Source organism: Cynara cardunculus (assembly GCF_001531365.2).
Source record: "Cynara cardunculus var. scolymus isolate 2C chromosome LG 3, CcrdV1, whole genome shotgun sequence".
NCBI classification, from domain to species: domain Eukaryota; kingdom Viridiplantae; phylum Streptophyta; class Magnoliopsida; order Asterales; family Asteraceae; genus Cynara; species Cynara cardunculus.
In genome coordinates, this window is record NC_037530.1 from 218,880 (window position 1) to 234,328 (window position 15,449).

Below are 15,449 nucleotides of genomic sequence, written 5' to 3' on the forward strand. Positions count from 1 at the left end.
TCACTTTAACTCATATTCTTAAACAATCCTTGGTTTATGGTATATAGAAGGTGAAGTTAGTTTAGGATAATTGGGGAAAAGCAATTAAGTGTGACAATTACTATCGATTGGTACGACAGTCACCATTCACCAGACCATGGACCACACTCTTTGATTCAAGTTTTTTACTTCTTCTTTTTCTTTTTCTTCTTAAATGCAATTTCAATAGCATTAGCTCCTACCATGTGGGAAGGAGGCCTCTTGAGTCAATACCTCCTTTACTCATCATTTAATATCCTTTTAAATATTATACATATACAGACACATGGGGTGAGTATTTATTTCTAGTCATTTTCCATGAGACTGTAAGATATACCGTAAAGGTTTAGATATACCTTTCCTGTAGAGGGTCGTTGTTTTTTGTTCATGTAAAGATTTGGCTTTTATGAAGTTTTAATATTTTGTTGTAAATTAATGTTCGATGTATTTTTAACAAAGGTTCGTATTTTTCTATGAAGATTTGGAAAAAAAATCCAAGATGCTACCACAACAACTATCATATATATAACCTCTCAAAAAAAAAAAAAAACTATCATATATATATATATATATATATATATCTTTTTCTCACACACACACACATAATATATTTGATTTTTGGGGCATTTATTCTTGGATTGTAGGAGTATTGGGTTTTTCTATAGGGTAAGTTTTTGTCCATATGTAACCTTGAGGGCCAAGTAAATCAAGTGGCAAAATAGATGCTAACACTCCTTCTCATATCATATGTTATAGTTCAAGTCTTCCATGGCTTTTTAGGATTGTTATGTTCAAAAGTGGCATGAGATTAGTGCAAAATGACCCCACAGCCATAGTTACAAAGTAAGTTGTTATTCTTATATATGTATTTATGTAATTCAATTCAAGCCAAATAGTGTATTAATTTAATTAAGACCAGAGAAATGAAAATAAAACAACAAATTTTCTTTCGGGTAATTAAACAAACAACATAATTACATGATATTTGATTGGAATTCTGATGATAAGAAGTAATTTTGAAGATGAGAGTACGTAAACATGGAAAAGAGATGTTTTAGTTTCAAAGTCCAACTTTATTAAGCTTTTAATGGTAGTAACATGTTATGCATTTCGGGTGGTGTGATGTACAAATAGATCCTCTAAACCAAACAAAGTTAGTGTGCTTTTGGATGGTCAAAGCATTAATGTCATTTTTTACAATGTTATTGTTTCTTTTATAACATCCTCAACTTGACCATCCAATAAAAATATTTTAAATGGAAAAATAAAAGTAAAGTTCGTCACAACAATCATGGTGTGACGTCACATTAAGTTTGTGGCATGCCATGATATTTTGATTTTTCTTACTCTGTTTAATTAATGTCTTATTTGTTAGTTTCTAATATACAACCTAATTTAAGTTATTTATTATCATTGAATCATTGAGTATGAGTAAGAGTAGAAAATATATGTTAATATATATAATAATTTATATGATATATGGATTTGTCGCTCCAAGTCATGTCTTGAAAAGTATCGCTGCCTCACCGTAGGCTTTAAGGTTTGATCTCGCTGGCACGTTACGTCTCATGTTATTTAAAACCTTGAAATTCATATATTATGTTTATAATTAATAATATTAAATTAAGTTATATAATAACCGAGTAGCGACAAGACCAGTGACGGGCACGATCAAGCCTTGGTATCTCATGTCATGGTATATGGGACATATATAATATAATATATGTTCTGTTTTATTCCATAAACCATTTAGTGGTGGTTTAATGATTTTAGCTTCTAAATTGTTTTGTTGACGGATTATTTCACACGAAAAAGGAAAAACCAACCAAACGGCGGCAAAGTTACTCATACATTCGACCATCACCCACCCTATCAGAAAATGGAAAAAGAAAACCAATAGATAATAATCCCGCCATTTCTTCCCCATACTGTAATCATATATATCACGGTGTTCGGCCGCCATGGCTTCGCTCAGATGTCTTTGCCAATCCTCTTCGATCAGGCTCGCAAAATTCATCTTCTCGCCACCGACAAGGTCATATTGTGTATCCTAATTGATTCCTTTATAGATTTCTTTGTATAATATTCTATACGTGCTTAGAATTTCATTATCTGTAGGGGATGCCAAGCATTACAACAGTGTGAGGAGATGATTGCCAAATTAGGGTTGTTTTCAACTAACGAGACCAAGCAAGATATCGCTACTGCTAATCTCAAGTATATTTTGGTAAAAGCTTTCGTCTTCTTTTCTCCTTGGTTTGATCGGATGATATGGACCTTTGCATGTATCACTTAGGCCCTGTTTCTTAGCACCTTTGCAAGTATCAATTAGCAGCTTAATGGGAATCATAGCTTATTCGGTGGTTTAATGGTACAGAAAATGGTTTATTCGGTAAGCTTCTAGTAGGAGAAAGCAAGTTTTCTCCAAACCTGCTCCTCCCTAATTAAAAACATGCACCTTCCATCTACGAAAAAGACCTTCCCAATCCATATACACAGATTAATAGTCACAGACAGTTTTATCCATAAGACTTCATGGAAAACCAACCAAACAACCCCTAACCCCTTAGTTATGTTACTGCATAGCTCAATGTAACAATGATCCTCTTCATGATTGGAAAACCTCATAGGAACAGGTGCCATTTTATCTTGCTGAATTGATGGAGAAAAAACTGAACAGGATGACAGGATAAAGATTTTGAAGGTTTCCCAGGCCAAGTTACAGGTATTATTTTCCATTCAGGATGTGCTTATTGAATGCAAATATGGTCTTGTGTTTTGTGTACTTGCTAAAAGTTGAATGTGCATTCTCTCTAGGAATTTCTATCATTTTGTGAGGCAATGGGGCTTGTACCTGAAGATGAGTTAGAAACATCTTTACATGGAGGTCATAATACTACTACAGATAGGAGGGCTAGGAAGGTTCGTAGCTCATTCAATTATCTCAACCCTGAATCTTTACAGAAAATTGCTTCCTAGCCATGCCCATTTTAGACTTGTGTCTTGTACAATGAAGCTTGAGGCTTATAAAAAGTTAGAAAGAAGCTGAACTGCGGTTACCAAAGTGACCACTTACTGTTTTTTGGAAGATAGGAAGAGGTGTGTATCAGCTACAATGCTAACTTTGGTTTGTGTGATTTCGAGATTTCTCGGTTCAAGCACCAACGTGCTTCAGAGTTGAAGCTTTTAGAAATTAAGGAGTGGAAGGAACGACGTGGGCGCTCCACTAAAGCCACTGCCTTGTCCACTCCAGTTGATGCAAGAGACGATGATGTGCTGGATGATGATGGAGAAGAAGAAAGGGAGGTAGATGTAGTATATGCTTTCTTTTATGGCTTCGTTAGCAAGATCCAAATCTTATAATTATGCTTCTCCTGAAGTACCACGTATACTGTATGTAATATGCACCTATAACCATGCTATGTAATATGCACCTATAACCATGCTACCATCAGAAAATGCCCCACTTATACTGATGTATAACCAATTAATCCCATATGTGTAACATCCCAAAGCAACAAGCTGACCCAATTTCGGTTTCAACTTAAAACCATGGTGAAAGTTATTGGCAACCCACAACTTAGGGTTTATAAGGAGCTCACAAATCCCATTTTCTATCCATGTGGGACGAGTTGTTACAATTTGCGCTTTTGTATTTGCAATTGCACTGCTCTATAGTTGCTCACCGATCACCATCTATGGGGTATTGTTGTTGGGTCCATTCCTGGGATTCATATATCTTCATGTGGGTTATTTCTTGGGGCTTTCTTATTTGGGATTCACTTTAATTACTTTTTCCGTTCTTAAAAATTTGTAGGCATGGCTTCCCACAATCTCATTGGCTATCTATAAGGTTGGTTTCCATTAATTCTCTACCCTATTTGCTTGCAATTCTTGAATTCAACATTCTGTTTAGCATCATATTTTAGGCTCTTGACCTACTGGAAATGCTGAAGAAAGAGGAGGAAATACTTTCTGCAATAAAAGAGCAGCAGGAACAGGTACAACCATGGCTTATTGTGGGAAAAAGTTTACACTTTTTGTTGTCTGCTCATTGTGATCTTATACTGTTTTCAGGAAGGGGGTAAAGAAATATCACAGGCTGTTTTTGATGTTCGTGCCAAGACTGTAGATGACTGGCATCGAAATGCTGTTGCTCGAGCTCGATACACAATACCTGCACCACCTATTACCTGTGCTACTTTTGCTCAAGACGTATTGGAGGGGCGAGCTAAGGTTTCACAGGAACATGATCACAAACACCAGCCACTGATGTTTGGATCAGCTAGTCTTGTGGGTGGAGGCCTAACAAGTGAAAGGGAAAGGATGATTGCATGGGTGTTCCAACCGAGTCATAGGTATCAAATAAAGATGACTAAACCACCAATAGCTAGTGGTGACAGGTGCTTTTTTTGGTGGGGGGGCACGGAAGGCGGTACTCAGTTCCTTCAATTTGTTAATCAGTTTATATGATTATCTGTTGTTCTCATCGTTTGTACATTGTGAAAATCTCAGATTGCCAACTATGAGCATAGAGGAAGCTGGGTTAAAGGAAATGGAGATAATGAATAAGTGACAAGAAAGAACTGCTAAGATGATAGAAGAAGCCAATACTTCATGGCACAACGACAAGTGGAAGCCAAGAGGCAACGGTAGTGATGATGACGATGATGAAGACGATGAAGACGATGATGCTGCCCAAGACAAGGCAAGAGCTTTCGACGACTGGAAAGATGACAACCCTCAAGGTGCAGGAAATAAGAAGCTCATACCTTGTGGTTAGGTCCAGCAAGGTACTCTGTCTGCCTGCCTCACAAATATCAAGTGGATCTAAATTCTTGCTAATTGTGGGAACTTGTCAATATTGTCAATGGAGACCATTGGGGTTATTTTCAGGTATAAAGGTGATAGAGAGATAAAACAGTGAGAAAATATGTATCAGAGAATGAGAATGACTCTTTTTGTTATAATAGAGACACCCCAGTGGTTTGCCATGAACATAGCTAAAGGAAACCAGCATATAAGAAAATCTGTATATTGCTCAAAAATATTATCTATGAGAATGTTATTACAACCTATCTTCTTAATGTAATACATTCAAGATATCTGGAATGCACTCACCTACAGCAGATTGATCCTTCAAGGGCCTGTTTATCAAGTTCCAACCAGCTCCAGATGCTCATACATAAGCATTGTTTGGTAGTTGGTAAAAGCATTAAGATTGGTTGCAACCAGAAGTCTGGAACTCAGCAACATAGTATTTGACCAACCGCCGCTATGAACAGATCTCTATTTTCTCTCTTGCATATTTCATTTTGATCAGCTGACATAAGGAGGATCGATGAAAGCCCATTTGAAAACTTCCTCATACTGGACTGCAGCATTATCCCACGAAGAATCCCTTTCCATTCCTCTCTTCATCAACCCTCTCCAAGAAGGCTTGTGTTTCCTGTAAGTCTCTATAGCAACCCTTAGTGCCTACAAGATTCACCATTTCAAAGTCTTAAGTTAGATGGAAATTGTTTTTGACATTCCTCTTAATCGTAAAAGAATCCACTTTTAACTCTTGATTGTCTGAAGAGTTAGGTTTTAAGCGTCATAGCAGGCTGTAAGTAATAAAAGACATTAGGCATACTGTTTGGAGAGATAACTTACATCCAACATGCATTCTCTTGTCAAAGGTTTGAACGCCCACCTGTTAAGACATTGCTTATTAATGCCAGACCAGGACTGGGAATATATCATATAAATGCATTTTCCGGTTTCTTCTAGTTGTTTCATCCTGTCCTAGTTATAGTCATTTTGAACAAATACATACCCGGTACCTTCACCTCTGCCTTCATCAGCAAATGGATTGAAAGTCTTCACAGTGTCCTGGATAACGTAAATTATGTACTTAGTCATGGTCTCATGCCAACAACTTCCAGTCTCCAGAAAATTAAACTAAATTGACAGAATATGATTTTAACTCACTCCAAGTCCTCCAGTTTCATGGACTACAGGTATAGTTCCATATCTCATTGCATACAGCTGATTTAGACCACATGGCTCGAATCTTGAGGGCATTAGTAGGATATCACATCTGCATATAGTGTAACAATAATGTGTGAGCTTAACTTTATCCTCAAACTTTCTTGAACATAAACTATTGTGATTTACATTTACCCTGCTGTTATCCGGTGAGATATAGGAACATTGAATCCAACCCATCCACGAAATTTATCTTTGAATGTTGCTTCCATGGCTCTCATCCAGTCTTCATATTGTTTTTCTCCAGATCCAAGCATTATCTGAAATAGATTTAATCTTTACTCATATGGAAGATCCAGGTGCAAACCAAGTGCTGCCTTTTAAGTAAGTTACTTACAAATTGAACATCATCTTGCAACAAGTCTGGAGTTCCCGATAGAATTATGTCAATACCCTTCTGGTAGTCCAATCTCCCAATAAATCCAATCTGTTATGATTGTGAACCTCATCAAACACTTGTATTGTGTATTACCGAAATTCACAATCGGTGTTATCTTACCAATGGGCAATCTGGCCGAATTGGAAGACCTAATTCCTTTTGAAGAGCAATCTTGCATTCAATCTGCATTTCACAAACAGATTCTTGAAATGACCATAACCAAATATGTTCATAACTATTCCATGGGCAATCTATAATGCCCAACTGCTATGTTCTTAGGCAACCAGGCACACCAGGACTCCTCACCTTTGCTGGGGAGAGAGAGTTCTCTACTATAAACGTCCGTCACAAAGTAATAATATTACCTGTTGCCCCCTTTTGGTGTGCAAGGTCAAATTAGAGGATATTTGATAGGTTGGAGTGATTGAGAAAGGGAATGGACCTAAAGAAAGGAATTCGTTCACTATTTGCGATAAACACGGAATTGGTACTGATCTCAAGTGCTTAAATCTGAGTACTTTTTTTGTTTTTGCATGTTTCTCAGAAAGAATGGGAGATGAGAAATGGAATTGTAAGGAAAGAATCTTTAGTCAGTTATTTCCATCCTCCGTGACAACCAAACATGAGAATCATTTCTGATTTCATTTTTCTAATTCCCTTTTACTCGTACCAAACACCCCCAGAGTTCTTTTTGTAGGTTCATTGCCGTTACACCTTTGTTGAAGTAAAAAAGAAAAAGAAAGATAACCACCTTCCCTGAAAGGTCATCCAGAGTGTAATGAGAAGGGAGATGCTCATCAGAAGATGGATTCCATTCGGTTACATCAATGCCATTTGTGATCCCTGCATAACCATATAATCAGATCTCTCACACAGATGATCAAAGTAAGGTTTATCTATTTGAGTCGATATATGCTCCATCTTGTTTAAGTTTAGCTACACCAAAAAGTTATCATGTTACCTTTTTCATAGTGTTGACCATCTTTTGCTTAGTTACCCCCAACAATAACATCACCATTGCAATTTTGGTTTAAACAGGTTAAAGTATTACAACATAAGCACAACCTGGAGTCCTGGTTGGACACCCAGCTGGCTCATTTTTCCATTTGCTATTGACAAGTTAGTACAATATGTGGATTTCAAACTACATACCATTCACAACAGTCTTTCTACTGGTCAGAAGCTCGTTTAGACCGTATCCACCTTCTGGGGTTGTAATTTCCCAAGAATAACCCTGAGCAAAACAATCAAACACGTAAACGATCCTAAGATGTTTATATTTGATGATTTACATGATGATCACAAAGTTTCTTTTACCTGGCTAACTGTCAGTATCCGATCAGCAGTTACAAGTGCACCTTTTAGAATGTTGACAGCTTCACCAGTGTCAAGAGCATGTGTTCTTGCCCAAGTAGGAAATACCCAACCCAAAGCTCCATACCACTCTGGGGGCAATCCAAAATTACTGTAAGTTGATGCAGGCTCGACTCCCTACAATATTTGTAAGATTATAACACGAGAGAAATGAAAACACTTGTCTAGCTTAAAAGTGCCATAAAATTAATGCATCCCAGTAGGGTTCAACTAGTCAGGTAAGATATCAGGTCCAGCATTTTCATCTCATGGGACCCACTAAGAAGAAATAAATATGGTAATGGGTCGCATTTAGTCACATCAAAAAGGAAATGAAGATGAGATCCATGAAATGGAAAATAAACGAACCAATAGAACCATAAGATTTTGTGTGCTGTTATTCTTGTCTTGAACAACATTGACATAACACGACATGAAATCAGAAACTTGTTTATGAAGCGATAAAAGATGGTAAGTGGTTAGTAACGAAATTTTTTCCACAAGATGCACTTAATATGCATGTTGTGAAGCACAGTTTCTTAAACTATTTTATGTAGAATTTGGGTGATTGTTGCTGAAAGTTTTGCAGTGACTACCACAATTTTACCACCCCAATTATGAAAAGGATCCTACCTGGTGTGCAAGATTATGTATGACGGCAATACTCCTAGCATCCTTGTAAACTCCATAGGGGTGATACTTTGCTGCCAATAGTCTAAACAATAGTACAAGTTAAATTTTAGAATTTGCAGGTAATGACAGAGGACAAAATGCAGTTTTTACTACTGGGCAAGGATTTTTTTGGCAGAATCATGAGCAATACACATGGTGTCCCACATTGGCTAGACTTGAACCTTTTTATTTCAATATATGTTGGAACCCCCTTCTCTCCTCAAAGGCTCTTTTGGAGGATAATTTAATGTGGTTCCACATATTCTCGCATGGTATTAGAGCCAGGATCTACCTCCAAAACATTTGTGTCCATCTAGCCTCCGTTGGACCTTACTTCAATATATGTTTGAACCTCCTCCCTTCAAGGGATCTTTTGGAAAGTAATTTGATGGATTTTCATATTATCACATGCATAAACAAAAAGTACGAGTGTTTAGGACATACACTGGCACCAGACCAGCATGCCAATCATTTGCAAGGAACAAACATTTTTCACCATATGTAAACCCTCCCAAAGGAAGCACTAGAGGAGCTTCACACGCTGCATGACAAAGTAAGGTGAACCGGAACTGTTTAAAAGAAAAGAATGTTATTAATGATATAAAAATACATAAATCATCAACTATAACTTCCTGGATTAGTTAGTACCTGGTTATCACCAAATGCACCATAAGCATCACCATATGGATTTCCAGGACGATGGAAAGAAGGATGGTCTACAAACACCTGAAAACACCAAGCCATAAGATGATCAAAATCTTACAGAAACTGATGAATTAGTAAACCTAGACAAACCTTCTTACCCAATCAACACCGGCCCTATACTCATGAAAGAACGCAACATCCTGCACCCCACCAGAGCAAGCAACCTTAATTCGACAATCTTGATCAACAGCAGCAGCAAACTTCTTATCTGAAGGTCCACCATTCATATATCTAGGTGAAACAACCATCACACGATGCCCACGTCCTGCAAGTGCAATCGGCAAAGATCCACACACATCTCCTAAGCCTCCAGTTTTCGAGTATGGTGCTGCCTCAGAAGTAACGAAAACAATGTTGTATGTCACTTCTGCGCGTCTTGTTTCTCCCAAGTCATCATCCACAATCACTTCTTCTGCTTTGTCGTTTGTTGATATGTCATCGTGAGAGTTGCTAATTTCTGTGTCATCTGGGAGTTCAAGGATTAGCTGATTGTCATCATCATCATCAACAACTGATGTTTCATCTAACTAATTAATGCCTTTGAGAAAGAAAAGAAGCTTATATCACGAGTTATTGACACTTTGGAGATCTATCTTGTAATGGTAAGTTTCTGTTTCATACATCATTGGCAATCATGTAGTCTCATTCCAGAAAAAAAAATGCTTCAGTCTAAAACTGGAGTCTTACCCCATGTATATGGACTATGGAGAGAATATAGGCATGAAAAAAATTATGATATGGACCGGTTACACAAATATACCTTTCAAAATTGGCTCCAAAACATTTTGGTGAGGATTCTATTAGAGAGTGACTCAAAGGGTTAACATAATTTCGTACATGATATTAGAACCAGATCTACCACCACATATAAAATCAACACACTCTTTAGCCTTCATTTTTAAGGTCAAAGTCTAGCCTCCATTTGAGGAGGTCGGACACCGACCATCAAACACCCCTCTCTCTCTCTCTCTCTCTATATATATATATATATATGGTCAGGTTCTAGGAAAAACCATATAAAAAAAATTGAGAAACACCTTGTGCATACAAGTCATTTGTAAGCAATTTGTTCGGTATACACATATGCATATCATGCACACGTGCATAAAATCCTAAAAACCAGCTTCAATTACTTGTATGCGCATGTGTACATCGTCCAGATGAAAGATTATCATGGTGTTGCTAAGTTTTTCATTTTTTTGGGTTTTCCTCTATAACTTGTTATATATATATATATATATATATATATATATATATATATATATATAAACCACCCTCTCTTGAGGGCTGGGCTGTTTTAGATTTAGATTTGAAGGGTTTCACATATAGTGACGTTAGTCATGTTCGAGATGCTTATCTATATTGTAAGACATGCCAAACATTCAGCCCAAATTTCACTATGAATTGCATAACAATTTGAAAAACAACGATTATGGTTGAACAATTTGGTAGAGAAAATTGTAGTGAAATGGAGTCAAATAGTAGTATTTCAATTTAAACAACAAATTTTGACATGAAATTAGGCGAACTGAATTGAAACAATGAATGGAATGGAAATGGTAAAAGTAAGATAATATACCAGCAGATTGAGGAATGAAACGAAAACCAACGACTGAACCAGATTCATCTTTCTCAGTATCCAATAAGACGCCATCCTTGCTTACAGGAGAGGATCCATCTTGCGAACTCTTGGTAATCGCCCTCAACTTAAGATTACAACTCCTGTGTTGTTGCTTAAAAGTGGAAAAAACCAATTGCCTAGGGTTGATGTGGGTCCATTTGGAAATGAAAATGGGAGATGATTGGAGCAGAGTGTCCATGGCCAGAGAAACAGAAAGGTAGAGATGGAAGACCCAATTGAGGACGTAAAGGGTCCTCGACTTCAACTTTGGCCAGGAGATTCTCAGACCGATAATAAGTATGTGAGAGAGAGAGAGAGAGAGAGAGAGAGAGAGAGATTTGAGCGATATTTAGTTGGTTGAGGATCTCTAAATAAAAAGCGCCAAATCCGAAAAGAGATCTCTTATTTACGCTACAGCAAATTAAAGTGTAATTGTAGTAATTGAAATACGGTGTCGTTTTGATTGGCCGACCTGCGCTTGAAGTAGCAGCAGGCAATCTCACGTGAAAAACTTTTGATTTCACGTGTATGAAGCCCTCCAACTTTTACTTTATTACAATTCCTATCCCTGTAATATTTTTCTTTTTTACTAAACTACCTACCAGTTTAGTTTATTCACTTTTCTTGGTTCAAAATATTTGATTTATACGCTTCAATTCTTAAGATAAAAAGTTTGTTTGATTCATTTTCTATTAATACTTGTATAGATAAAACTATTTGTATTAATAAAGTTATCTGTATGATAACAGATAAATTATTGTGTTGAATAAACTATCTGAACAACAAAAATGACTATTTCACCCTAATAAAAAAGTAAAAATTGGCAGCTATATTCTTGATGATAATAAATCTTTAACAAAAAAATGTTGTCAAATTGAATCTTTCCAAAAAAAAGTATGTGAACTTTATCCTTTACAAAAAATGAATACTTAAGCACCAACAACTGGATTTAAACAATTACAGAGAAGAAGTAATTGGTTCTTATGGTGAGGGGATGCTTCGTTCGAACCAGAAGAAGAAGAAGAAGAAGAAATCGCAAATGTAAGCTCGCCATGGGGATCTCTTCTTATGCTAATTAATTCTTGGTAAATTTGAGAAATATAGTGGTTGAAAGTTGAGAAAATTTAGGGATGTTCAATGTCCTTTCAAGATGGACAGGGATGAAAGATGAGAAGGGTAAAAGAGGAATAAATAGATTAAGAAATGATTGAGTCTAAAGGACATATGTATGTATTTTAGTTGAGCAAATACGTCGATATATATATATATATATATATATACCGTATAACTATTTATGGTTGTGCAAATAAACCAATTTTGATTAGTAACTAATGAACTCAAAATCATTTAAATTATATATATGCTCGCCTTGATCACACAATCGATCATTGATTGTTCTAGTTTTATCATGTATCATTTGGTTGATTTTCATCAAGCACCGTATGAATTAAATTAGCAATGAAAAAAGTGATTAAGGAAGAGTCATTAATTAAAGGCATAATACAACTTATATATATACTAGTTGTCTACCCGCGCAATACGGCGGCTTGCAAACGAGATCCCGGTAATAATTCAAGTACTTTTGATAGCAATCTCATAATTTGACCGGAGTCGAGGATCGAATCTAAAGAGGAATAAAAATTCACTTGTGGCCACGGAGGTTCAATTGTGGTGACTCCGGACTACTCGAGAAGCAGGTGGTCGCCCTGGATTAGTCGGCTCACATAAACAAGGACCGATAATCTTACCTAGCAAGTGAGGGCGACGACTCTTGCCATGGTTGTGCATAGGATACCAATAAGTTAGTGATAGTGTTGAATTTTATGATATCCGGGTAAGCATTTGGTAAACGGCCACTAAATATTTTCCATACTAAACATTTTTCACACAAACCATACAAATCAACCAACTAGATCAGACAAAGGCTTAAATAATTTGACAAAATTTGTTCAATGCAAGTGTTGAAAGGTGAGAATTTGACAAAGGCCTTCTACGCATTACAAAAATAATTAGAAACTGTGTACTCAACCATTTTCTTTTCTTGTAAGAATGATGCACTTGTCATGGTAAGAATTATTTTGGAAAAAAAAAGACTACAAATTGATCTTGATGGGTGTTTTTGATAGAGAAGAATCCCACTTCCAATACAGGGCCTCCATAGCATGAAGCCATATATACATGCATCATCTCCAACCTTTTGATAAGTATTGTATGCTACCTGCTTCATCTCCAACCTTTTGATAAGTATTGTATACTACATGAATCATCTCCAACCTTTTGATAAGTATTGTACTGGTATACAAGTTCTTAATAAACCAGTCAATTGTGATTGTTGTCTTGAGACCTATATAAACAAATAAACACAACTATGGGGATTAGATAAAAGAAGAATAAAAAAGACATACTGCATTTTGAAACTTAAAAAGAACAATGTAATTGCATATATCTACATATGTGTGTGTGTGTATATACATACATACATACATACATACATACATATTAGTCAGGGTTCATAATGTATCATATTCAGCACTGGAAAAGAAACCATCACCACACTCCCTACAACATGAAAAAATAACATTTTTTATGCACACTTAACATTAAATCAAGACAAATCAAGAGCATTAAAAAAAATACTTTTGTGAAAATTCATTGTCAAGACAACTCTATTTTATCAAGAGATTTTTGGGCTGAAATTCCCAAAGGATGTCCTTGTCAAGTGTTGGGACAGATACACCACAAGGGATGTAGACATCACCTGATCGTTTTGCGATAGTCTTAAGAGGCCTCTAAGGACAATTGCAACAGGAGCCCATTTCCGGATCAAGGCCTACAGTTGGAACAACAAATGGTGAGTACAAATTTACATCATATGGTGTCCATGAACGCATCCACCAACTAAGTCTATCTTGAAATGTACCAGTCACCTCCTAAAGACTCCAACAAACTTTTAAACCAAATATAAATTCCCAACATTGACCACAAAGCTGGTGGGGTCCGCTCATTTTTAGTCTTCTATAAGAAAGTTCATGTACAATTGCAAAACCAACCGGCTTCATACACACTGCTGCGAAAATCACCAAAAGACGGACAAACTAACAAAATATGTCATCTTAAAACAGAAGCATGCTAACCTGCCGATTTAGATCTCTTGCTTTGTCAGCGTAGATGCGAGATTCTGAGGTTAAACGGCTTGACATTTGACTCACCTCTGCAAAAAATTATATTGACAATATCAACCAATAATGATGCTTCATAAGAGATAATTCTTGGAGGGAGTCGAAATTCTAACTAACATCAAATGAGAGACACACAAATATCTACGCATTTCTACAATTTTATGATTAAGATTTAATCAAATCTCAATGTTCCATGTTAACTCTTACAACTAATCTGAAGTCCAATATCAGTTCTTGATTGTTGTTTTACATTTTTATTACCCGGTTATAGCCTGCATAGGCTTCCATGTACTGCAAGTTTCCTTMAGATTGCAAGTGGTTTCAGCATCTTAAAGTGACATAAAAGGTAACTGCACATGTTAAAATTCACATTAACATGGACATGTACATTTAGCAAGGCATCCTACAGGCTACATCCTCATTAACTTCATCTTGATRCYACAACACAACTTCAATGGCATGATAACAACGCACCACATTAATAATCTTGAAACTTCCATTGCAATGTTCCACAGTACCAAATTAACAGTTGTGATTCTTTATAGATATCTAGATCACATGCTTTTATTGAATCTGAGACGTATTTTTTCTCATGTCCTAGTAGTTGACAGTACAGTTCCCATGTTTGTTTTATGTTATGTCCCACTCACGGTACTTCTTGCTTGTTTGCAAACACTCAAAGTGATAGAGGCTGGAGATAAATGAAGAGATCAACACAATCCATTTTCAGATTATGATCATCTCAAAGTAAGTTACTGTATGCAATATATACCTTGTGTGTCCGTAAAACAGGATCATTGACCATCAATCCAGCTGTCCCTTTGTAAACTAAAATAGAGCGGACGGGTTCATTCTCAGCGGATGGTGTACATTTTATTAAATCATTTGAGTTATTTCCATTACCAAGTCAACACCCAAAAGAAGAGTGATATATTTAAAATCCAACATATTTAAAATCATAATTAACTTAATTAAAATGCACAAAAAGTAAATAATAATTTGTAAAATGTAGGTTGTTTTTCATAGGAAAGTATGAATCTCTTGTAGATACATGTTATAATTAAAAAGCCATACTAACCTCTTTCCAAACTGGACATTTCATCTTTGGGCTTGCAGAGTTAACCCCTTCAAAGATCAAAACGGAACATGCTGAGCAAGCACACGACTTGCAAAAGAGATGTCCACAGCAAATTAATATGCTAGTTGTTAAACTAAAAGGATGATCAACCAGTAAATAGTTTAAATCTTATAAATTCTATCAGACTTCAAAATTTGCATAGCATACAGATTTTGATCTTCTTTTGCTCGTATACATCATGACAAAATCTTCTTACAAGCTTTATGTTCTTAAGCTAATGTAAGTATGTTTGGTTTGGGCAGCATATCCAATTGATCAAAGGCCACCAAAATCTAGTTAAGCACTCCTATTCCATAATGGATACCACTTTTTGATTTTGAAATTCAAACCTCATGGTCTTTGAATTAAGTTACT

At 36.2% G+C, this 15,449-nt stretch overlaps 1 protein-coding gene and 1 pseudogene across 2 annotated transcripts; one reads left to right on the top strand and one right to left on the bottom strand.

Annotated features, from left to right (window-relative positions):
* The first annotated feature begins 1,934 nt into the window (after positions 1-1,934).
* On the top strand, positions 1,935-4,918 carry LOC112509326 (annotated as a pseudogene).
* Positions 4,919-5,039: 121 nt separating this feature from the next.
* On the bottom strand, positions 5,040-11,087 carry LOC112509325 (soluble starch synthase 1, chloroplastic/amyloplastic-like). 2 transcript variants are annotated; one of them, XM_025114224.1, is made up of 15 exons: positions 10,737-11,087; positions 9,256-9,623; positions 9,101-9,178; positions 8,897-9,021; positions 8,414-8,495; positions 7,745-7,918; positions 7,580-7,661; positions 7,179-7,270; positions 6,548-6,610; positions 6,386-6,475; positions 6,184-6,308; positions 5,992-6,100; positions 5,837-5,892; positions 5,674-5,713; positions 5,040-5,496 (listed from the first exon to the last, which is right to left on the bottom strand). In XM_025114224.1, the coding sequence occupies exons 1-15, from the start codon at positions 10,975-10,977 to the stop codon at positions 5,338-5,340; spliced, it is 1,884 nt and encodes a 627-aa protein (XP_024969992.1). In that variant the 5' UTR covers positions 10,978-11,087; the 3' UTR covers positions 5,040-5,337. The 2 variants fall into 2 exon arrangements, with proteins under 2 accessions (XP_024969992.1, XP_024969993.1); XM_025114225.1 differs by having other exon boundaries at positions 5,133-5,496; positions 9,256-9,614; positions 10,737-11,077.
* Positions 11,088-15,449: the final 4,362 nt, after the last annotated feature.